Below are 24,708 nucleotides of genomic sequence, written 5' to 3' on the forward strand. Positions count from 1 at the left end.
CCTGCCTAGAGCAGGGGGCTGGACTTGATGACCCTTCTGAGGTCTTTTCCAGCTCTGTGAGTCTATGATCCATGTAATTTAGAACTTGTCTTGGATGCCCTAATGCGACCACCTTTCGAGCTTTTGGTGACCTGCCTTCTGTTGCTATTAACCACCTAGATTGCCTTCTTGTTAGCTATAACGTCTGCATGTCGGGTAGGGAAGCTCACCTCTCTCTCCGCTACACCTCCCTATACAGTATTTACAAGTCAGGGGGCTATACTCCACCCTCAACCATCCTTCCTGCCAAAAATAAACTTGGACTTTCACATCAACTAGCCTATCATCCTCCCTACCTTCTACAGCAAGCCACACTCCTCCCAATATGACACCACACTTCATACATTAGATGTGCACAGAGCACTGGTCTTTTACATCGATAGGACACTACCTTTTCAGAAATCTCAGTGACTGTTGATTTCGATGGCTGATCGTTCTAGAGGCGTCTCTCTCTCCGTACAACGGCTTGAGGTGCCTGACGCGCATGTGCGGTTGGCAGACCACTGCTGACGAATCTCCGATCTGTGGCACCGGGACAAGCCCGACACCTAGGCTGCGTCTAGACTGGCATGATTTTGCGGAAATTCTTTTAACGGAAAAGTTTTTCTGTTAAAAGTATTTCCGCAAAAGCGTGTCTAGATTGGCATGGATGCTTTTGCGCAAAAAGTATTTTTGCGCAAAAGCATCCGTGGCCAGTCTAGACGTGATTTTGCACAAGAAAGCCCCGATCGCCATTTTAGCCATCGGGGCTTTTTTGCGCAAAACAGTTCTTCCCTGTCTACACTAGCCCTCTTGCGCAAGTATTCTTGCGCAAGAGGGCTTTTTCCCGAGTGGGAGCGTGAAAGTATTTGCGCAAGAAGCACTGATTTTGTACATTACAAAGTCAGTGCTCTTGCGCAAATTCAAGAGGCCAGTCTAGACGCACCCCTATAGTGGAACACCCACAGGGATGCACATCTCAGTGAACCGTCGTTACTGCACCAAGCTGAGTAGCTTCCTCTTTTTGCTAAGTGTATAGTAGTGGTAGCGCTCTACCTCCATGAGAGATGCATCCACACGTATTCTTCTTTGAACAGTTGGTTGGTTCAGTGTCACTCCAGATGTCAGAGGCCACTGTCCATTTCACTATCTTACTGTTCAACGTCTTGGGCCTGAAAATAAAGACAAGTCAGCATTATCTTCTCTACACATAGAATTAATTGGTGTGATCCTGCACTTAAACTATGTGTGAAGGGGGGTGACCCTCCAGACAGGTCCTAACCCCTTTCTCCTCCCTTTCTGGGTATCTCTAAGCCCCGGCCCACCGGGTAGCTGCCATGGCGGCCCAACAGGATATTACCCCGCTCGGGATGTGAGGGAAGTCTGGGCCCACCCACTCTCCAGACCCCAGCCCAGGGCCCTAAGGTGGGGGTGTCCTCCTCGTCCGCCCCCACCTACCTGATGGGGCTAACTGCCGAAACTCATCAGCCCGGAAGCGAGACTCCCACCGCCCGCCCTGGGCTTCTTCCTCAACCCTGCTCTCTCTGGTCTCTCCCCGAGCCACCTTTACTTGGCTCCCATCCCTTCTCACCTGTCTCTCCTTCTTCCTCCCCTTACCGCGGAGGCCATCTTCCTTTTATAGCCTGCCTGGCTCCTCCCTGGCCGGCCTCTGTGCGTTTGCACTGGCGTCCCCAGACTCGCCCTGCCCAACCTTGTCTCTAGTGCACATGTGCTGGCGTCTCCTGAGTTTCCTCCCAGGGCGCCTGCACTGGTGTCCACGGTACTGGCCTCTCCCGCCCCGCTCGTGGTGTACTCCCCAGCATCCCCCCTGCCGGCGCCGGTCTTGGCGTCGCATTTCTCCGCCGTGGCTCGGCCGCCGCTGCCCTATCCCCCTTCACAGGAAGGGCTGGCCGGCCAATGCTGACCTCCAGAGTCCTGGCTGGGTCCGTGCGGGGCTTCTCTACCCCGTCACACTATGCTAGGGCTTTTCTGCCTCAGATTCCAAACTCTACAAGCCCTCTGTGTGTACAAGTTCAAGGATCAGTCACAAACCACAGTGAGGAGCTGCTTCAGATTTCTTGGTCACGTACTGGCCAGTGTACACTATAAGGTGTATGTTTAGTTAACCACCCAGGAAAGATTCAGGTGCTGCCTATCTGATGTAGCAGACCTCGCAGCCTGCAGCATGTGTTTCTGCTGGTGGTCCACATCCACACAAGCATCAGTGCACATAACATTTATTATTATGGAAAAAATTGGAGCATTGTTGGTGGCATGCATATGTGACTCCTTCAAACTAGGCTCCACTGCAGAACAATGCAAGCTTAGCTCAAGTAAAGTCTATCCCTCTTAAGTCCCCAGTGTGAATAAGATGATATGAGCATGTTGTAGCCACAGCAGGGTTGTTGACTCATCTTCCAGTTCAGAGATGACAAGAAGACATTCAGAGCTCAGGCATTCTCCGGTCACCTCACCTACCAGGTGTTCAGAATGACTTGTTAGATCACTTGAGCAGATTTTTCAACTTAAATTGCAAATGGTCTCTCAAAACAGCCATCCCAGCTGCAGTGTTATCTATCTGGGTTTGTCCAGTGGTGGATCTGTTTGTGACTCAGCAAAACAGGATCCCATTTCTGTCTCAGGGTCAGACATGGCCATAGGTCAATTTCAGCTACTTTTATGTGACAAGGGCTGTCTGTCTGCATTCCCACTAGTACCCCTGATTCTCAGGTTTATTTTCAAGTTGAAAAAAGATTGAGGCAGAATGTTCCTTATAACTGCAGCTTGACCGTGGCAGCTATAATATTCCAACCTACACAAGCTATGTATTCAGGAACCCTTGCTCTTGTGACCACAGAATTCCTAACTCAGAATCACAGGCCAGAGTTAAACCCTGATCATTAGGTGCTGTTCCTCACAGCATGGTTCATTGTGGTTAAATGAAGAGGTGGCATTCTTCTCAATCGCAGTCTAGAATGTCCTTCATGATAGTAGAAAACCTTCTACAAAAGCAGCTTATCTTAGTAAATTGAATGCTTCTTCATCTGGGCAGCCTCCCGTGATATGTCACTGACTCAAGCTTTGATTGAAGTAATTCTGGACTATCTCTTACATCTTAAGAAACCAGGTCTAGCCCTTTCTTTGTTCCTTTAGGGCCCTTCTGGCTGCTATCTCAGCATTTCATCCTAGAATTCTTGGTTGAACAGTTTTTATTAATCTTATCACAACCAGTTTTCTGAAAGGTATAAATATATTGTTCCCACCTATTCAGGACAACGTGGTATTCAAAACTAGTTTTTTGTACTGTTATGGACCACTCCATTTGAGCCTGTAGATTCCTTATCATTTCTGCATCTCTTGGCAAAGATGGCCTTGTTGGTGACCATTACTTTGGATAGGACCGTGAGTGTGCTATATGTACTTGCTTGTCATGGCTTCACTGTACACCATTTTCTACAAAGACAAGTTCCAGTATAGCTTGTCTATACTGCTGCTTAAGTTGATGCAACTTAAGTCATTGAGGGATGTGAAAAATGTTGCACTTCCTCAGACTTGCTGAGGAACAAACCCACATAAAGGGTGAGCTAGAGCAGTATTGCTTTTGCGGTTGTTTATTGGTATAGATTCTTAAGAGTAAAGTGATACTCACACACACACATCACATTCATGCTGGCAGTTTGGAGGCAGGCTGCAAGTGTGGTGTAGATTACTTTTGATTTCATTGGTGGCTGCTTCCCGGAGACTCGACCATAATGTTTCTTGGGAGATCCCTTTGGATCTGCAGAAGGCTTTACTTTCTCTGGATCGGTCCCAGGTTTCTGCTGTGATGTTACATTTTGTCTAAGAGAGAGAGGGAGCTTTTCTGGCCACTTCTCAGTTAATCTTCCTGCTTGCAGGATCTTTGCCTGACTTAAAAGGTCACTGATCCTAAACTGCCTTTCATTGGGTATTTCTCTTTCAGACCTCATATACATTCCACAGGTTACGTACATATACATAAGCAACATGGTTTCTAGGCAAAGTTGGGCCTCACGGCTTAGAGTATAAGAAATTGCATTGTACTAAAGATAACATACCAAGGCATGATAAAAAAACGTAACTAATTATAACTAAGAAAGTTAATGTCAGGGAAGAAGACAAAAGCAGAGGAGTATGTCCAGTTAGCTAGACTCCAGTGGAGAACGGGGATGGGGGCATGTCTGACTAGTTACAAAAAAGTCATCCCCTTAAGCCTGATAAATTACATTGATTTAAAGCAGTGTCTACGTTGCACTATATTGGTGGGAGACACTCTCCTGCCAATATATCTTCTGCCTCTCATTGAGATGTTGTAATTATGGCTGCAAGAGAACACTCTCCCATTGGCGTAGCACGTTTTCACCTGACATACTACAGTGGTGCAATTGTACTGGTGTAGCTGTGGTGATGTAGCACTTAGGTGTAGGATAGCCCTAAGCTTGTGTCTAAAATCAGTCACTTTATTTTCCTGCTTACTTCATGCAGTCTCATGCTTATAAAGATGCATGCTGGATGCACATTGAGCTTTGGCATTTTATTGGACAGAACTGTCCATTCGGGGTTCTTCCAGCTGTTTTTTTCCTATGCAGAATGAAAGAAAGGCCAACCAAATATGGCACACCTACTGTCAGAGTGGATTAGCTGCATCACTGTGTTTTGCTGCCAGTGGCATAATGCTTCCTGAGAAACTGACAGCATGCTCTCAGAGCTACCAACACTCCTAGCTACTTCCACGATACCACTGACTTCCTGAGGAAACTCCAAAACATCAATAATCTTCCTGAAAATACCATCCTGGCCACCATGGATGTAGAAGCCCTCTACACCAACATTCTACACAAAGACAGATTACAGGCCATCAGGAACATCCTCCCTGATGACAACACTGCACACCTGATTACAGAGCTCTGCGACTTTGTCCTCATCTACAACTACTTATAATTCAGAAACAATTTCTATCTCCAAATCAGCGGCACGGCGATGGGCACTTGCATGGCACCACAATATACCAACATCTTTATGGCTGACCTTGAACAACGTTTCCTCAGCTCTCGCCCCCTAACACTCCTACTATACTTAATGCTACATTGATGACATCTTCATCATATGGACCCACGGAAAAGAGACTCTTGAAGAATTGCACAAGGATTTCAACAACTTCCACCCTACTATCAACCTCAGCGTGGACCAGTCCACAAGGGAAATCCACTTCCTGGAAACTACAGTACAGTTAAATAATGGACAAATTTCCACCACCCTATATCAGAAACCCACCGACTGCTACACTTGCTTCATGCTTCCAGCTTTCATCCTAGACACGTTTTTCAGTTGATTGTATACAGCCAAGCCCTACGATACAAGCAGATTTGCTCCTACTCCACAGTCAGAGACAATCACCTACAACCGTGGTTACCAACAGGTCGATCACGATCTACTGGTCGATTGCGAGGCCTCGACCAGTCGCTTGCGAGGCGTCCTGTCTGCCCCGCCCCCATTTCCCTCCCACCCCCGAGAAGCCCCACTGCCTACTTCAAGTGAAAATGGAGGTAGTGTCGGCTTCCCGGGGATGGACAGAAGTCCCGCAGCTTAGCACCACTTCCGGTGATTCCAGAAGTGCGCTAACTGCTCTGCCGGGTGTACTGCGGGAGGGAGCATTGGCTCCCTGCACCGCATGGGAGGGGTGAGTCAGCTCCGGGAGAGGCACGCAGGGGGGTTGGCCCCTGGGCAGGCGTGCGCGCGGGGCTTATCTGCGCGGGGGGGTTGGCGCCGGGGCAAGCGCGCGGGGCTTCCCTGCGCCGGGGGGGGGGGGTCGGCCCCCTGGGCAGGTGCGTGTGCGCACGGGGCTTCCTTGCGCGGGGGGAGAGGGGGGTCGGCCCTGGAGCAGGCATGCGCTGGTTTCCCTGAGGGTGGGGGGCAGAATCCTGGGAGGAGGGAGATGCAGGGGACTCTCTGCCTCCCCTGGCCCCACCTACGGAATGCTGTCCCTACTCCCCACCCCACTCCACTGTCCCCAGCTACCGAACTCTGTCCCCACTGGCACCCTGTCCCCTGCTGCAGAACCCTGTCCTCTGCCCTCCCAGCACCCTTCCCCTCTCCCCTGCCCCCAGCCGCAGAACTCTGTCCTCACAAAATGTATAATTATAAATGCTTCATTTTAGATTTAAATAGCATGAATAAAAACCAGACCATTTATTTCATAACTATAAACACGTGATTCTAATTTTATGTATCACATAATTTAAAAATAAACTGTTTATCAGAGTGTGTAAGTAAGGGCTGGGGGTAGCAAGTGATGGACAGGAGGAGAATAGAGAGGGTGGGGCTTCAAGGAAGGGGCGGGGCGGTAGATTTTCGCCTTTTCTGAGATTTAAAAAGTGATCTTGGGTGTAAAAAGGTTGGAGACCACTGACCTACAAGATCTTTACAGAGCATTCCTAAAATTGAAATACCCACCTGGGGAAGTGAAAAAACAAATTGACAGAGCCAAAAAAATACCCAGACATGAACTACTTCAAGACAGACCCAAAAGAGAAAATAACAGAACTCCTATTGTTGTTACCTACAGTCCACTCCAACGCTTTATACAATCTACAAACCATCTTGGAAATGACCCCTCACTCTCAGAGGCCTTAGGAGAAAAACCTATTCTTGCTTACAGACAACCCCCTAACCTGAAATGTATTCTTTCTGATAACCATGCCACACAACTACATCATAAGCCTCCAGGAACTCAGCCCTGCAACCAAAAAAGATGCCAACTTTGCCCACATCTCTGTACTGGCAAATTCATCACTGGAGCAAACAACGTAAGCCACAAAATTGAAAGGTCATTTGACTGCACATCCAGTCATTTGATCTATGCCATCAAATGGCAGCAGTGCCCCACTGCTATATATATTGGACAAAATGGACGATCTCTCTGGGAAAGAATCAATGGACACAAATTGGATATTTGTAAAGGGAACATACAGAAGCCTGTTGGTGAGCATTTCAGCCTGCCAAACCACAGTCTGACAGACCTGCAAGTAGCTGTCTTGTCACAAACCAGCTCCACAAGCCAGATCCACAGGGAGGCTCTGGAATCACTGTTCATCTGCAAATTCAATTCACATGCTAATGAACTCAATCGTGATATGAGATGACTAGGACACTACCTACTTAATAACCACTGAAGGTGCTAACAGCTCTCTGAGTGGAATCCTTCCTGTCTTAGGAATCTATCAATTGACTTTGATTTTTATCTGCTTAGGTTTAAGTACCCATTCTCCAGATACTTAATGATGCTCTGTCTCACACCCCCTTCCCTTTTTTTTCTCTCCCCTTCCCCTCTCCTATTTATTTTGAGTTCTCATATCCCCAACTCATAACTCCAGTCATCTGAAAAAGTGCACTGTGCCCACGAAAGCTCATGATACCATCTACATGTTTTGTTAGTCTATAAAGTGCTACCAGACCATTTGTTGTTGGTTTTTTTGCCTTGGGGGTGTGTTGTGGGGAAACAGCCAAGCAGGAATCAGTATAAGGGGAGCTTCAGGGCCTGAACAAGGTCAGTTATTTGTTGGAGCTAGAGGTGAGCAGATGAAGGTCAGGCTGCTCGGAGTCCACTGGCACAAAGCCCTGAAGTAAGCGTGAAGAAGATGCTGAGGTCATGGGAAAGTGGCCTAGGGAGTTATAACAACAGTTACTTAAAGAGACATTGCAGAATGCTGTTATATATATGGAACCTGGGTTGGGGCTTGGAGTAGAGGCTGGGACCGTGTTCTCCCCAACTCCCATTAGTCACTAGGGTTGTGAGGGTCCCCATTAGTCTGCATGGTAAGGTGTCGCAGGAGTGGGGGTGGGGACATGAACTAAAGTGACCCAGCTGAAGAGCTGGGACCAGAAAGGCCCTAAAAGGGTAAAAGTGTTGCATCCAGGGAAGGAACGTTGGGGCACACTGTATTCTGGAGCAGGAACAATCTGAAAGACAGTAGAGGGCGCTGAGAGAGACCATGTTGGACTTTACCTTAGAAGGGGTTCACTTTGTTTTAACAGACTGTGTGTGACTTGACTGGAGGGCTGAGTCACTGAAGAGCCACCACAAAAAGAAAAAGAGCACAGGCACTCACGCTTGGCTGGGGAGTGCTTGTGACAGGAGAGTGAACTCCATTATAGGAGGTGTTCAGTTTCTGCAGAATTTGTGGAACATGTCCCTATTCTGAATATTTGTAGTGCAGCAAAGTGCTCTTCAATTCACAGTGTTTATGAAGCACTAAGTACTGCACAAGGGAAGATGGTAAAAAAAATAAATATAGCCCCTCTTTCAATGAGACTTGAAGCCCCACCAATTTGAGAACAGCTTGGGAGTCATCTACAGTGTAATGGAGACAATCAACTGTTTTGAGGTGTAACTTTTTTTTTTTTTTTTTGCTTAGAAATATATTTTGTACTATGTGTATGACTCGGTTTTTGTAAATGCAGGAAGATAATTCTGAAGTAATTAGGGGATGCAGTAGCCAAAAGTTACAGTATGGCTGAGAAATCGCATGACACTAGTCAGACTAATAAATAAATTACACATAAAAATGCACATGTGCCTTTCAGTTTGCGTCCTGCCCTGGCCAGCTGGTTAACATATGTCTGTGTTTGGTTTCTTAGCTGTGTCTCTCTTGCAGTACCTTGCTCAGAGCTAAAAGTGTCCGTGTGTGCTGCATATCCAACTTTGTTTGGAATCTTCACAGAGTTTTTCCCCCAGAAGTAAACAGGCATCTAAGAATAGCTCCCACATCTCTTTGTAGTGTATTTTCATCTTTGGCTATTTAAATGGCCTGTCTAGACAGCTGACAGAACTTGGAAAGCTCATGAGGCTGAAAGCAGTCATGGGCTGTATGGTGGGCTGCAGCTCCAGCCTTGAGGAAGCTGGTGGTGGCTGCTCAATTGCTACTGGGGCAGGCAAATTGCTCTGTGGCTGCACCGTGCCCTTGCTCCAGCTCTGGAGCATGGCTGGGAGGAAGCAGTGTTGTGGCCTGGGCCGTGCTAAGGACTGATTGCCCTTGACCCTGCCTCTTCTGGGGTTGTGGCGTTGTCTCCCCAACCTTGCCCTGGGTGGCTGGTGGCCCTACTGGGTGCAGAGATGGGGGGTCATGTGAACCACTGATTTTACTTAGCTCAACTGAGCTGCAATGGCATCTGTAAGAACCTATCAAAAGAAGCTTTTCTTTCAGAACCTCTAAGAATTCATTTTGAAGCTAATGCTGTTTAACCCCCAGGTGTCACTAGTATTTCAAGCAGATACTAATAAAGAATTAATCTAAACAAAGGAGTTTAAAGAAGGGGAAATGGCCAGTATTTTCATACTTCTGTTGCCAGCAAGTTACATTAGTGTAATATTTTATATATGTGTGTCTCTCTCTTTAAAATATATTCTTAGGTGACGTGTTCTGCTCACATTTAAATTCTAAGCATAAACTTAGCTGCATATCAATTGTTAATACTTTGATTTCTCTCATTTATAATAAAAATGGTTTTCCTAGTCTCCTATGCAAGGAGATCTGCTGGTTTTGTGTGTGTATGTGTGTTTTGAGATGGGAGGACAATGCGTGTAAACTTCTTTGCCTTCTAAACTTTCAGATGATGGAATACATAGCCAAGTGCCTCCCATTTATGTCCAGAAAGAATTCTTGAACTACTCAACGCTACTCACTAAATGTTCACCCACTAATGTTCAGTTCTTTGGAATCTGTAGTGGTGGTCCTTTGAACAGTTCTCTTTGTAGTTTATTTAGTTGCTCAGTTACTTTTGGTATTACTGAAAATATTGTCAAAATTAACTTTTCCTTTTTTTTCTTTCAGTACATTAATACCTACTGTTATTTTCCAAGATTGTGAATAATTGTGTCCCTTCATTGACATTGTTACTTTGAAAGTATTTTTACACTGTGCTCTTGCTCATAGTTCTCTTTCCTAGATATTAAAAATATTGCTCCCTTTCTCTCCTCATAAACTCTTTGTCCTCTAGTTCTTGGATGATATTTGTTACCATTGTATTTGTATTTTATATGTTGATATAGGATTGTAGGAGACAGGTCCCTACATGTGACTTTGAAACCATAGGGTATTCCCTTTGCTTAACACTGAACACTCATATTGATGTTTTAATAGTTGTATATTTCTCCTAAGAACCTCAGGCTTGGGTGCGGCTGGCCTCAATCCAGCCTGCGAGACTCAGGGTCCCCTCCAGCATTGGGGAGCCCGTGCTGGCACTCCAGCCACTCTGCTGCCCACTGTGGGGCTGGATTCCACAAAATCTAGTAGGCTCCTCCCTCCCCCCCCAGATTCTGATGTGCAAGGGGAATGTGCAGAGTCTTTTTCCTCAGTTGGGGGCCACATCAGTGAGCAGTTTTTTCTTTTCATTTGTGTGTGGCCCCCAACTGATTTTTCTGTGTGTCAGCGGCCCACAGCCCAAACAAGGTTCCCCACCCCTGTCATAAAGCTTTGTATACCATTAAACTTTTTCATTCATACTCTTCTTAATTGTCTTTCCTTAATTAAGATTGAAAATCTCCAGGAGCAGTTAAGAGACAAAGAAAAACAGATGAGTAGTCTGAAGGATCGCGTAAAATCTCTACAGGCTGATACTACAAACACTGACACTGCCTTGACCACACTGGAAGAAGCACTTGCAGAGAAAGTGAGTGTGAAGGACACAAGTCCTTTAAATCCAACATTCATTCTGCTATTCATATCTGTAATTCCAAACTTCTTCAGCACTGCCTTGATTTCTAGGTAACAGAAGAGATATCTTTTTGCAGCGTAGCTGGACATTCACTATTCTCTAGTGGCTCTAGAAGTAAGGTTCTCCATCTGGATGCTGTTGATTCAGTCGGAAAAGCTGCTGTTAGGCCTAATGGATTTTTCACTAGAAGGCATTTTAAGATACTTTGACTAGCTAGCCATGTGCTGTTGACAGGTCTAATCTGATTTAAGGCAGCAGTATGGTGTTTAATACATAGGCTAAGGATAGCACTTAGGGTGAGGGATTTCTGTAGCATAAAGTCTTTAAAATGGCATTTTGTAGGGAGTTACGCCTCATGTTGCTACCTCACTAATTAGGACCATCATATAACTCTGTATGAAAAGAATTGCTGCTTCTTGTACTGTGCTAATTATGCATAGATCTTTGTATAGTATCGCTTGAGCTGTCCTCTTTGGCTATAGTACATCTTTAATGCTGCTACTGGATTATATATTCCAGGTTACAGGCTCTGGATTCTTCCCCTTTTCAGATTGTCTGATGTCTTATTTGTCTTTTTTCTTCTCTCATCTTTCACAGTAGTTTTTAAGTTCATTATCTGAACCTTGTATTTTTGGTTCTGTAAATTAAATTACATAAAACTCAGTGGTCTTGATGTTACTGCAATCCTGTCTCCTTTCTTTGCTGTCCTATGCTTTTTCACTTTTGCATAGCAGGGGGTTATTGACTGAGGGAGCAGCTGGGTCTGTTTTGCTCTTACTGGGGAACTCTTTAGCATTACTGCATATTTTGCATCTGTTCCTTCAGGTACATGGCCCCTTCAGTCTGTCGTACTCTGAATACAACACTTTATTGGTGTTTTTGCCTGCTGTTGGGGTTTATTTTTTTTAAAAGAATGCTCTTGCATAACTTTAGCTTTCAGGCTTGAAGAGCATCTTTTGAAACTTGGTTTACAAAATAATTGTTTCTATTGCCTGTCTCTTTCCCACTTTGGTTTTATGTCTCACGTCTTGTATGTTGTATCTCTTTCTGTCTGCATCTGTAATCTTTGAAAAAATAGGATTTGAATAAATAAAGAGTGCAATGTATGGTGCTTCTTGCTGTCAGGCGACTTGACTGAACTTAGTTTAGTCAGCAGCTGGATAAATGAGGTTACATTGTAATAATACTGAACTTTTGGTGGTTGGAGAGATTGCAGTAACAAACCACCTTGGACTTGTTAGTTATGAAACGAGAATTTACAAGGTATCTTCTTGTTGGAAGAGAGGAGAGAGGTCCAGTAATATTCTGCATACTTTCTCCCCATAAACTATTAAGCAGAGATGCAATATGATATCTTCTCAGATACAGGCAAAATTTTACCTGTTAAGATGATTCAAAGGGGTTTTCATCAGTGGGTATTGTGCTCTTTTGTCAGGAGCGGACTATTGAGCGCCTGAAGGAGCAACGGGACAGGGATGAGCGAGAAAAACAAGAGGAGATTGACAACTACAAAAAAGATCTTAAGGACCTGAAAGAAAAAGTCAGCCTCTTGCAAGGAGATCTCTCAGAGAAAGAGGTTAATGCTAACAAAATTACCCTTACTCTAGTGTTCATTTATTGTGATGGGTGTGTGGGGAGGGAGGAGTATGTTCTATGTATTTGGTTCTGCAGCACATGAGCTCAGTGAAGAGACACTTGTATAGCACATGTGAGTGTGTCAGGAAGATTTGGTATGGCTCACAAGGTTTGTCCCATTCAATTATGTGGTTTGGTCATTGGTGTTCCAAGTTGGGAGTGGGTAAAGCTGTTGGTAGCATTTATGTAGATCTCAGTAATTCTGGAATAGAGCTAATGCTTATTAACTATTCTGAAGAGGATGGTTGAAAGAGGAAGGATTTATTGACTCTATGGCAGCCATGGCCTACCCGTGACCAACCCGTGGCTAGCGAGCCGCATGCGGCTCTTCTTCCTCTTCTCTCCCCCCCCTCCCCTCCAGTGCAGCTCGTGAAGCCACCCCTGCGCCCTGAAAACGGCTCCCAGTTCCCTGTGCTTACTGGGACAAGGGAGCCGTCTGGCGCAGCCATTAAAAATGGTGTCTTCAAGATGGTGTTGGCCAACGGGAGCCTGATGTGGCCAAAAAGCCTCTAAATGCATTTCTTAAATGGGCAGTCATCCCTCTCTCCCCCAAGAACTTTTTCCCCCATCTCTTTGCACTATATTCACAACTATTTTGGCTCTTTGCCTATAACAGGTTGGCCACCCCTGCCCTATGGTTTAGAAGTGCTGCAGGACAGTGACGTGAAACTAGTCATTAGGCAGAGCAAGTAGCATCTTCCCCACTTCTTGCAAGATATATACCATCTTATCAATATGTATAAGGAGTAAAGAGCTCAGACAGCTCAAATATGTGGGTATGGAGAATTCACAGTGAAGGTTCTTCCTATAGATTTTGCTGCATCTTTTGCAACTTTATAGAAGTTATAATGGTAGTTCTTGCGGATGTGAAGAGCCATCTTGCTGTTGATAAAATGGAGTGTAATGTCATGTCTCTATATACAGACTAATGAATATAATTGCATTAGCAGAATTATAAACTTCATTCATCTGTAGTGATTATAAGTTTACGTCTACCTACAATTTTATTTTAAAACCCCTATTACTATAATTAAAACAATGCAAACACACACACACACACACAAATATATATATAAAAATAAATACAACTATGGAGAAAGTGGGATGGGGGGATGGGGTTATTGAGTTCCACACCCTAAGGGCTATCATTATAGAAACAGGAACATCATCTAATTGAAGATACGGTGGTTGAAATCTTCTGTCATGTCTTTGCAACTGAGTTTTAAAGGAGTTTTGACTTGGTGGTGATCTTTATCCAGAGACTCTGAACTGAAACAAGCTGTCCTAGGTCATTTTACAAAGTGGGAACCAGAATATTGTGTATGCAAGTGGCAGGAAAACAAAGACAAAAACATTTTAAAGTCATAGTCTTGTGTCTAATGTTTGTTTACCCAATAGCAGTTGTGTTCTGCTTGTTTGTTTTAGGCTACCTTGTTGGATCTGAAGGAACATGCCTCATCTCTGGCATCTTCAGGACTAAAGAAGGACTCCAGGCTTAAAACGCTGGAAATTGCTTTGGAACAGAAGAAGGAAGAGTGTCTGAAAATGGAAACTCAGCTGAAGAAGGTTAAAATTCAAACTTATTTCCCCAATTGACATGATTATTCCCCTAATTTACGTGGTCCAGCAAATTCTCTGGTTTGGTGCCGATCAGGTCCTGAGGTTGGTGGCTTCAACGTGCACCAGGTGGGATTGTTAGATTCCTTTATTCTTTGAGTGGTGTCCCAGTGGGTGCTCCACTCAGGTCTCGGTATGTCCTTGCGCCGCTGATTGGAGATTTTTGGTGACCAGTGCCCTTCGCGCCGCGCTGCGCGCACTCTGCCTCATGCTCGTGCTATTTGTTGAGTGTGCATGTGGCGCGAGCCCCCTCACTTCCTTTTCTACAGTCCTCAGCTGAAGGACGGAGTCAGAGCAGTGCTTTTCTTTTCTGACAGGAAAACAAAGTGAATCGCATAGTTAGCTTAGTAATACTTCACAGTTTAGTCAGTTAATAATAGTTTCAACGTTAACCTGAAAAGAAGGCGTCCGTGGGCAGCCTGAACCCAAATGCACTCCTGCACTGGAGCATAAGATGGTGTCACGTAAGACGTGTCATTTGTAAAAATCCCCACAGCTGGGTACACCTCTGATACCAGGAGCTTGTTCATCTCACTCCTCAGTGTTGTCTCATGCTAATGTGCACAGCCACAAGCCAGAAAGAGCTCCCCACTCTCCTATGCTCCTGTCACCAAAAACTGACTATGGTAGCAGGCAGAGGAATAGATTTTCATCATGCCACTCATCCCCATCGGGATCAGTGGCTTCCTGGCATTCATATCAGGATTATTCCCTACAACAGCATCTCCCGTGGCTTAGCCAGCTGTGGATGTATCCTCCACAATTTCAGCCTCCCTTGGGAACCATGACATGCGTATCGATTGTGTTCTTCCCATGCCTACCACCCAAGAGATACAGCATCGGCATTGCCACAGTACACGGCTACACGCTCCCCAATTACATCTGGGCATTCCTTGCCATCTCACCCACCCTCAGTGATGATAACACAAGCTGACTCTAATGACAATAACAACTCACCTTACTCGGACTCAGAGAGTCCTCACATGCTCCCAGATCCACTAGACGAGATGAGGAAGTTTTTCAGGTATCGCCCTCTTCACCGGTAGATGACCAAAACAATTCCAAGAATTATTTAAACGGGTGGCTCAATTACAGGACATTATACTCCAAGAGATTCAAGACAAACAATACAAATTACTTACGATATTACAACTCACGGCATTGTCAAAGATAGCCTTACCCATTAATGAAGTTATCTTCAGAGGTGCTTTGGCAAACTCCAGCCTCTATCCCCCCCCAACAAATCGCAGGGCGGATAGAAAATATTTTGTCCCAGCAAAAGGCATGGACTTCCTCTTTGCACGTACCCAACCAAACTTGCTAGTTGTAGTCTCAGTTAATCACAAGTTAAAACACCCACAATTTAAGTCTGCACTGTGAGACAAAGAACATAAGTGGCTAGATATCTTAGGCTGCAAAGTACGCTCTCCTTTCACCCTACAATTTAGGATAAGAATGGTCATACGGGGTCAGACCAAAGATCCATCTAGCCCAGTATACTGTCTGCCGACAGTGGCCAATACCAGATGCCTCAGAGGGAGGGATCACAACAGGTATTCCTCATGTGATCCCTCTCTTGTCACCTATCTCCAGAGAAACTGAGGCTAGAGATACCATTCCTACCTATCCTGGCAAATAGCCATTGATGGATCTAATCTCCATGACTCCACCTAGGTCTTTTTTGAACCCTGTTAAATTTCTAACCTTCACCACATTTTCTGGCAAGGAGCTCCACAGGTTGACTGTGTGCTGAGTGAAGAAAAACTTCCTTTTGTTTGTTTTAAACCTGCTGCCTATTAATTTCATTTGGTGACCCTTAGTTCTTTTATTGCGGGAATAAGTAAATAACTTTTTCTTATACACTTTTTCCATACCAGTCATGATTTTATAGACCTCTATCATATCCCCCCTTAGTCTCCTCTTTTCTAGGCTGACAAGTCCAAGTCTTTTTAATTTCTCTTCATATGGGACCCATTCCAAACCCCTCAAAATTTTTCTTGCCCTTTTCTGAACCTTTTCCAATGCCAATATACCTTTTTTGAGATGAGGCAACCATATCAGTACACAGTATTCAAGACATGGGTGTACCATGGTTTTATATAGAGGCAATACAATATTTTCAGTCTTATTCTCAATCCCTTTTTTAATGATTCCTAACACTCTATTTGCTTTTTTGACTGTGCTGCACACTGAGTGGATGTTTTCAGAGAACTATCCACTATTACTGCAAGATATTTCTCTTGAGTAGTTGTAGCTAAATTAGTCCCCATCATATTGGACATATAGTTGGGATTATTTTTTCCAATGTGCATTACTTTACATTTATCCACATTAAATTTCATTTGCCATTTTGTTGCCCAATCACTTAGTTTGGTTAGATCTTTTTGAAGTTCTTCATAATCTGCTTTGGTCTTAACTACGTTTAGCAGTTTGGTATCATCTGCAAATTTTGCCACTTAACTGTTTACTGCTTCCTCTAGATCATTAATAAATAAGTTGAAGAGGATGGGTCCCAGGATAGATCCTTGGGGGATACTGTTAGTTGCCTCTCTCCACTCAGAAAACTTACCGTTTATTCCTACCCTTTGTTTCCTGTCTTTTAACTAGTTATCAATCCATGAAAGGACCTTCCATGACAACTTACTTTACTTAAGAGCCTTTGGTGAGGAACCTTTTCAAAGGCTTTCTGGAAATCTAAGTATACTATATCTACTGGATCCCCCCTGTCCACCTGTTTGTTGACCCCCTCAAAGAGTTCTAGCAGAGTAGTAAGGCATCATTTCCCTTTACAGAAATCATGTTGACTTTCCCCAAATAAATTATATTCATCCACATGCCTGACTATTTTATTCTTCACTATAATTTCAACTAATTTGCCTGGTACTGATGCTAGACTTACTGGTTTGTAATTGCTAGGATCACCTCTAGGCCCTTTTTAAATATTGGTATCACATTAGCTATCTTTCAGTCATTAGGTCCGGAAGCCGATTTAAAGGATAAGTTGCAAACCACAGTTAATAGTTCTGCAATTTCCCATTTGAGTTCTTTCAGAACTCTTGGGTGAATGCCATTTGGTCTTGGTGACTTGTTACTGTTCAGTTTATCAGTTTGTTCTAAAACCACCTCTAATGACACCTCAATCTGAGGCAATTCCTTGGATTTGTCTCCTAAAAAGAATGGCTCAGATTTGGGAATCTCCCTAATATCCTCAGCTATGGGGACTGAAGCAAATAATTCATTCAGCTTTTCTGCTATGTCTTTATCATCTTGGAGTGCTTCTTTAGCATCTCCATCGTCCAAGGGCCCCAATGATTGTTTAGCCAGCTTCCTGCTTCTGATGTACCTAAAAAACATTTACTATTACTTTTTGAGTTTCTGGTTAGCTGTTCTTCAAACTTCTTTCTGGCTTTTCTTATTATATTTTTACACTTAATTTTACAAAGTTTATTGTCCTGTCTATTTTCCTCACTAGGATTTGCATTCTGCTTTTTAAAAGATATCTTTTTATCTGCGCCTGCTTCTTTTACCTGGTTGTTAAGCCGCGGTGGCACTTCTTTGGTTCTCTTACTGTGTTTTTTAATTTGGGGTATACATTGAAGTTGAGCCTCTATTATGGTGTCTTGGAAAAGTTTCCATGCAGCTTGCAGAGATTTTACTTTTGTCACTGTACCTTTTAATTTTTGTTTACACAAAAATGAGGAAGTTAGTTAGTTCCCCCTTTCTGAAATTAAATGCTACAGTGTTGGGCTGCTGAGGTGTTTTCCCCACCATAGGAAAAATTTTTAAATTTAATTATGTTAAATTTAATTACGCTATGGTCACTATTTCCAAGCAATCCAGTTATATTTACCTCTTGAACCAGATCCCGTGCTCCACTCAGGATGAAATCGAGAATTGCCTCTCCCCTTGTGGGTTCCTGTACCAGCTGCTCCAAGAAGCAGTTATTTAAGGTATCAAGACATTTTGTCTCTGCAATTTGTCCTGAGGTGACATGTACCCAGTCAATATGGGGATAATTGAAATCCCCCACTATTATTGAGTTCTTTCTTTTGATAGCCTCTCTAATCTCCCTTAGCATTTCATAGTCACTATCACTGTCCTGGTCATGTGGTCCATAATAGATCCCTTCTGCTATATTCTTCTTATTGAAGCATGGAATTTCTATCCATAGAGATTCGTTAACATTCTCGCCAGCACCACTCTAACCATCACCAATGCATTCCACAGCCAGACAAGATACGTAGTCACAGGAGACACCATAGATCAGTCTCCTCGCAACCTCCGGCACCATATCATGTATCCTCTTGCGGTGCCGTGACCAGGCAGATGTCTTTATCTCCTCCTCCTTCTTCAAGAGGCTCAGTGAAATCTCCTAGGTCTCTGACATTATCAACACACACCGAGTTCCACAAGGATTTGTAGCAGTGTATTTTCTTCTAGACACTCCTCCCCCATATGGTCATACTATGAGTATTACAAGCATGTGTACTCTTATGACCATCTGCCCCTTTGGATGACACAATACCATTATCCACTGGCCTATTCCAGACACTGATCACCATGCTGTTACCATTCTGCCTTGAGACACCGGTCTGCAATTTCTTCCACCCCATCACACTACCTCATGCGAGTACCTCTCCTCCTCAACAACCAGAGTTAGAGGGACAAGTATCCGAGCATGAGGAACAGCCTGATACCCCACCCTCTGACCAGTCCTCCTCGTCCCCAGACAAGGCAGTGATTCCAGGTGATACTTCACCTACCGACAGCCTGAAGCGGTTTCAGGATTGTTTGAAAGGGTAGCTGCTAGTCAGGAGGTCCAGTTGATTGACGTACAGGAGAAACATCACCGTCTCCTCAGAAACCTCTCATCTTCCCAATGGGCCATAATTGCATTGCCTGTCGATGAGACCTTAATGGAAGTGATGGAGGAAATCTGATAGACCTCAGCTTCTGCCCTGTCCACCAACAAATGGGCTGACAAGAACTGCTTTGTCCCTGCCAAAGGCATGGACTTTGTATTTTCCCACCCCCAATCAAAGTCCTTAACGGTGGAAGCAACCCAACAGAGGTCTAAATTACCATAGTATAAGAACACTGCAGCAAAGAATGTAAACGCATGGACCTCTTTGGTAGGAAAATGTATTCATCATCGACCCTACAACTTTGTATTGAAAATTAGTTGGCCCAGCTAGCGATTCATGATTTTGATACTTATTTCAAACTCACTGAACTCACCTACCTGATGATAATAAAAGGCTTATCCTCAAGTGTATTGTCCACGAAGGCTATACCACTACTTGCGCCGCCCTCCATTTGACCCTACATGTTGCCAATACAGTGGCACGCTCCGCTACAACCTCATCCCTGCAAATCACCACCTATGCTTCTCTCCTTGGATGGAGTATGCACTTGGACAATCATCTTGCTCAGGTTCAGAGGTCTGGCCAAGAAACAGCTTTCCACATAAGTCTTTTGGAATTAAGAGCAGTTGCCAATGCCTGTTAAGTATTTCCGTATGCGCATTTGCAACACTGCTGTCAGGATACTTATGGACAGTGTGACAATAATGTATTATATCAATTGTCAGGGCGGCACCCTGTCCCTTTCTTTGGGCGCTGAAGCAGCATGTTTATGGAATTGATGCATCCACAACCAAATAACCTTGGTTGCATCATATCTACCTGGCATCAACAATGCCACAGTGGATGTGTTGAGCAGGCACTTTGCACCAGATCATGAGTGGGTGTTAAATCGCCAAGTGCTTCAACCTATCTTCTGTCATTGGGGCTTTCCCCAGATAGACCTGTTTGCCCCCCATGAGAATGCCAAGTGCCCACAGTACTGCTGGAATTGGCCCTGCATCACTGGGAGACACCTTTTTTCTCAACTGGAGGGGTCCTTTACTTTATACATTCTTACCAACCCCTCTCACCCCAAGAATTCTCGAGACGATCAGCATAGACAGGGTGAAAGTAATACTCATAGCCCCCTCCTGGGCCTGGCAGATATGGTTTATCTCTCTCGGATTTCTTCCCAACCACCTTATCCTCTCCCCCAAAATCACAATCTATTGAGCCAGGACCACAGGATTCTCCTGCACCCTCAACCCCATTTTCTGCACCTGGCAGCCTGGCTCCTTGTTGGTTCCAAGAATCCAAAATGTTGTGCTTGGACCATTTAAACAAGTATTGATGCATAGTAGAAAGCGCACCACATGCTCCACCTACCTTCCAACATGGTGCAGATTTGTGTCCTGGTGTAACAACAAATAATTCAATCTATACTGAGTCCCGTTAGATGACCTTTTAGACTATATCCTTCTCCTAAAGCAATCTGCCTTAGCCCTGGTTTCTCTTAGAGTACATCTTGCAGCAATCACTGCCTTTGCCACACCATAGATGGCTTTTCAGTATTCCCACACCCTGTTACAAAGAGATTCATCAGGGGCTTGTACAACCTTAACCCATGGCATAGGGCACCACTGTCTGGTGCTAGATACTCTTACCCAACCCCCATTTGCTTCAATTTGCAAGTCAACGAATCAATAGTTCTTCCATCATTTTATCCTAAGCCACACTCATCTCAGGAGGATTCTATCCCTCATACCCTGGATGTACAAAGAGCGCTTTCGTTATACATAGGTAGAACCCAGTTCTTTCTTAGGTTACAATGATTACTAGTTTCCATGCTGGAGCACTCCAAGGGAGATCTGATTTCATGGCAGCACATATCGAGACTCATACTATCTTGCATTACCCAATGCTAAGCCATTTGAAACAAGCCACTTCCTGGGGCTCCCAAGGGCACATTCCACAAGAGCCGAGGCAACATCCACAGCTTTCCTGCATGGGGATTTCCCATGGGACATTTGCAGTGCAGCTACATGGTCCTCAAACCATACCTTCATGGAGCATTATGCTATCTCTCAACACCTTACTAATGATTCCTTAGTAGCCTTGGCAGTGCTGTCAACAGCCATTAAACAGTGACTCCAAGACCTGCCTACTTTGTGTTCCCAAGTGTTGCCACAAAGTCACCTACAGTGGAGCATCTACGGGACATCACTCGAAGAAGAAGAGGAAGTTACTCACCGTATGCAATAATGATGGTTCTTTGAGATTTATGTCCCCGTGGGTGCTCCACTACCCACCCTTCTCCTCTCTTTCAGAGTCCCTGTTCTATACATATTTTTCAGATACTCGGGTGTACATGAGGAATTGGTGGGAACTGGGCTGTGCACATGAAGACAAAAGTGTGCACAGCATGAGGAGACTAGTGTGCATGTGCAGCCCGGTGAGCTAATGCTAGGGAAAATGCCGATCTGCTGCGCCAGGACAACCCGACACCTATAGTGGAGCACCCCACAGGGACATGTATTTCGAAGAACCCTTGTTTCTGCATAAGGTGAGTAACTTTCTCTTGACTCTAATTGAGGAGGATAGAGATGTGGCAAAAGCGTCCTTTCAAGCAGCATTGGATTAGGTCACTGTTTCTCAAACTATGCTCTGCGGAGTCCCAGGGCTCCGTGAGACATCTCCAGAGGCTCCGCAAGGTTGACAAACTGGAAATATCGATAAGTACAACACACACAATCAGTGGACCGCTGGGGCGCCGCATAAATTTATACGCATGTAAAGGGCTCCAGAGCCCAAAAAGTTTGAGAACCGGTGGATTAGGTGGACTCCAGTGTACAAAAGGCTATGGCTATGGTCATGAGGAAGAGCTCATGGCTCTCAGCCTCAGCCCTCACATATGAATTGCAGCTTCATTCAGGACCTTCCTTTTGAGGATGTGTGTCTCTTTTCAAAGAAGAAATATTCTAAGCTCCACAGCTTGAAGGTATTTAAAGGCTATGCAAAAGTCCATTGCACTACATACCCGAGCATAATTGAGGAAGCCCTGTAAGTGCCCACCATTACCTTGTTTCTACCAGCCTCAGTCAAGGTAGGGTTACAGTAGAAGGCAAAACAGGAATTTCAAAACAAGGCCTACTCTCCAGCCCATATCAGCTTATGGTCCCAAGGCTCACCAGGCGTCTGGGTCTAAGCAGTCCTTTTTGAGAGTATGCCTAAGAACAGTGTACCAGGACAGTGCCTGGATCCACCCTCCAGGTATTTTTTGACCCATATCCTCATCCCTTTTCAGAGACTGTTTTCAAAACCAGCTTCTACTCCAAGGAGTGCAAATGCTCCCATAAGTGGGTATGGTAAAGGAGGTTCCTCTGGAACCCAGGGATAGGGTTTTTACTACTTAAAAAGTAGTACAAGGTCCTGCTGAAGACCGAAGAGGAAGGAACAACTCTGATCTTGGTGTCTGCAGCTTGATCTCACTAACAGCAATTCACCATCTTTCTGGACCTGTCAGTGGAAACGCCAGACGCTGTACTTCTGCTTTCAGATCTCATCTCCAAGGTTCATGGATTTCTGATTCACATGAAACCTGAGTCCCTCCATTTCACAGCTTGGAAATGGAATCCCTTGAAGCTAGCATGCTCACATCCTGTTCCAAAAGTTCTGGGGAGCAGAGAGCCATCCACCAGGGCCACATACCAGGCAAAATGGAAAAAATTCTCGACCTGGTCAGTGGTGAAAGGGTTCTTGCCCATGTAAGCATCATTATGGTGTATTCTGGACTTTTTGATGCACTTGAAGCAGTATGGACCATTGGTGTCTTCAATTAGGGTACATCTAAACTACATGCCTCTGTCGGCAGAGGCATGTAGATTTGTTTTTTTGGCAAAGGCAAATGAAGCCGCGATTTAAATGATCGCGGCTTCATTTACATTTACATGGCCGCCGCGCTGAGCCGACAAACAGCTGATCAGCTTTTTGTCCGCTCGGCGCGCTAGTCTGGACGCTCCCCTGCCGACATCAAAGCCCTTTGTCGGCAGCCCCGGTAAACCTCATCCCACGAGGAATAACGGGGCTGCCGACAAAGGGCTTTGATGTCAGCAGGGGAGCATCCAGACTAGCGCGCTGAGTGGACAAACAGCTGATCAGCTGTTTGTCGGCTCAGCGCGGCAGCCATATAAATGTAAATGAAGCCGCGATCATTTAAATCGCGGCTTCATTTGCCTTTGCCTATGTGTTTAATCTACATGCCTCTGACGATAGAGGCATGTAGTCTAGACACAGCCTTAGAGTCCACCTGGTTGCAATCAGTTTTTCACCCATAGGTGAATGTCAACTCCATCTTGTAAATTTGCTCTGTAGTCCTTTTCTCAAGAGGCTGGACAGGCTGTAGCCACTGGTGGGACAGCTGATTCCACCTTGCAGCTTCGACCCCGTATTGTCAAGGCTTAGAGGTCCTACATTCAAACCCTTGGCAACATGCTGTCTACTTCTCTTGTCCTGGAAAGTTACCTTCCTGGTGGCCATTACCTTGCTAGAAGGCTCTTGGAAGTTATGGTCCTTACTTTGGAACCCCCATACACAATCTTCTTCAGGACAGGGTCCAACTGCACTCGTATCCAGTTTTCATCCCAAAGGTAGTGTCACAATTCTACAATAACCAGGATGTTTTTATTAGGGATGTAAAATCCTGTTTATGTGGCTAACTGGTTAAATGTAATGTTTAACTGGTTAACCAGTTTAAGGGGGGGGGGGGTGGGCTGGAGCAGCCTTTCCCACTGCAGATAGGGGCTGCTTTGGCCAGGCTAGAGCACGCCTTCCTGTTGTATGCCCAAATTGGGCCTGCCGCAGACAGGAGCTGCCCCAGCTGGGCTGGAGCATTGCTGTCTATAGTGCCCCATGAGGCTGGAGCCAGCCCTCTGTGTGTGGAGATGAGGGAAACTACTCCAGCCCCCATCAGTTTACCAGTTAACCATTCACATCCCTACTTTGCCTCCAGTGCTACATGCAAACAGTCAGATGAGGCTGCCACTTCTGGGCCTGTGCGAGGCTGCCAACTCCCAGGAGCTGACACTCCTCCTCGACCCCCTGCCCTCACACTCCTCTTCCACCCCCTGCCCTGACTGCTGTTTCTGGCCCCATGAGAGGCTGCTGACTCCCATGCCACGTGGGGTGGGAGCCAGCAGCCAAGCAAGGGTTCTGGAGCCAGCTCCTGAGCGTGGCACACCTGCCCCCATTTAATCAGTTAACTGGTTAAACTTAACATTTAACTGGTTAACTGATTAAACAAGACTTTACATCCCTAATGATACCACTTTTTATTTCCTGGGAAGTTGCTTGTACTTACTCTCCATTTTAGAGATTCCTATACTGGATAGAAGCTTTAGGGGGAAAAGTCTATATAAGGGGTAGCTCAGAATGATATAAAGAGACTTTGAATCAGATCAAAAGCTAGATTAAAAAAAATCCATTGTATTTTCAGTCAAGTATAAAGAAATCAGTTGTACTACTTCCCCTACACCCAGAACCTCTCACCATATCCATGTGCATCCAGCTTCCCCCCAGCCATCCACAGAGTTGCCCATATCCAGATCATGTCAGACAAAACCCTGGTACTTTTCAGGGAATCCTGCGGTAAAAATTTTAAATTTTAAAATTCTGCAAAGTTGTGCATATTTCATTTGTCAAAATAACACAATAATACAATAACAATATAATCATTCCTATCTCAGTCGTTTCAGTAATTTATTTCAGAATAATTAAAATTTAATTAAAAATAGTATAATCGTATTGTGTTGGTTTGACAAATAAAATATGCAAAAATTTAAAATGTGTGAAGAGTTTTCAATATTTT

The 24,708-nt window shown here is 44.7% G+C and overlaps 1 protein-coding gene across 8 annotated transcripts in view; it reads left to right on the plus strand.

Moving 5' to 3' along the window:
- ERC1 (ELKS/RAB6-interacting/CAST family member 1) overlaps positions 1-24,708 on the plus strand; it is a 507,898-nt gene that overhangs the window by 146,827 nt on the left and 336,363 nt on the right. For all 8 annotated transcript variants that reach the window (XM_075941054.1, XM_075941075.1, XM_075941087.1 and 5 more), the window contains 3 exons: positions 10,567-10,704; positions 12,185-12,325; positions 13,810-13,950. In XM_075941054.1, the coding sequence (XP_075797169.1) occupies positions 10,567-10,704; positions 12,185-12,325; positions 13,810-13,950 (420 nt within the window). The remainder of the gene's footprint in view (positions 1-10,566; positions 10,705-12,184; positions 12,326-13,809; positions 13,951-24,708) is intronic.

Source organism: Pelodiscus sinensis, chromosome 1, assembly GCF_049634645.1.
Source record: "Pelodiscus sinensis isolate JC-2024 chromosome 1, ASM4963464v1, whole genome shotgun sequence".
NCBI lineage: Eukaryota > Metazoa > Chordata > Testudines > Trionychidae > Pelodiscus > Pelodiscus sinensis.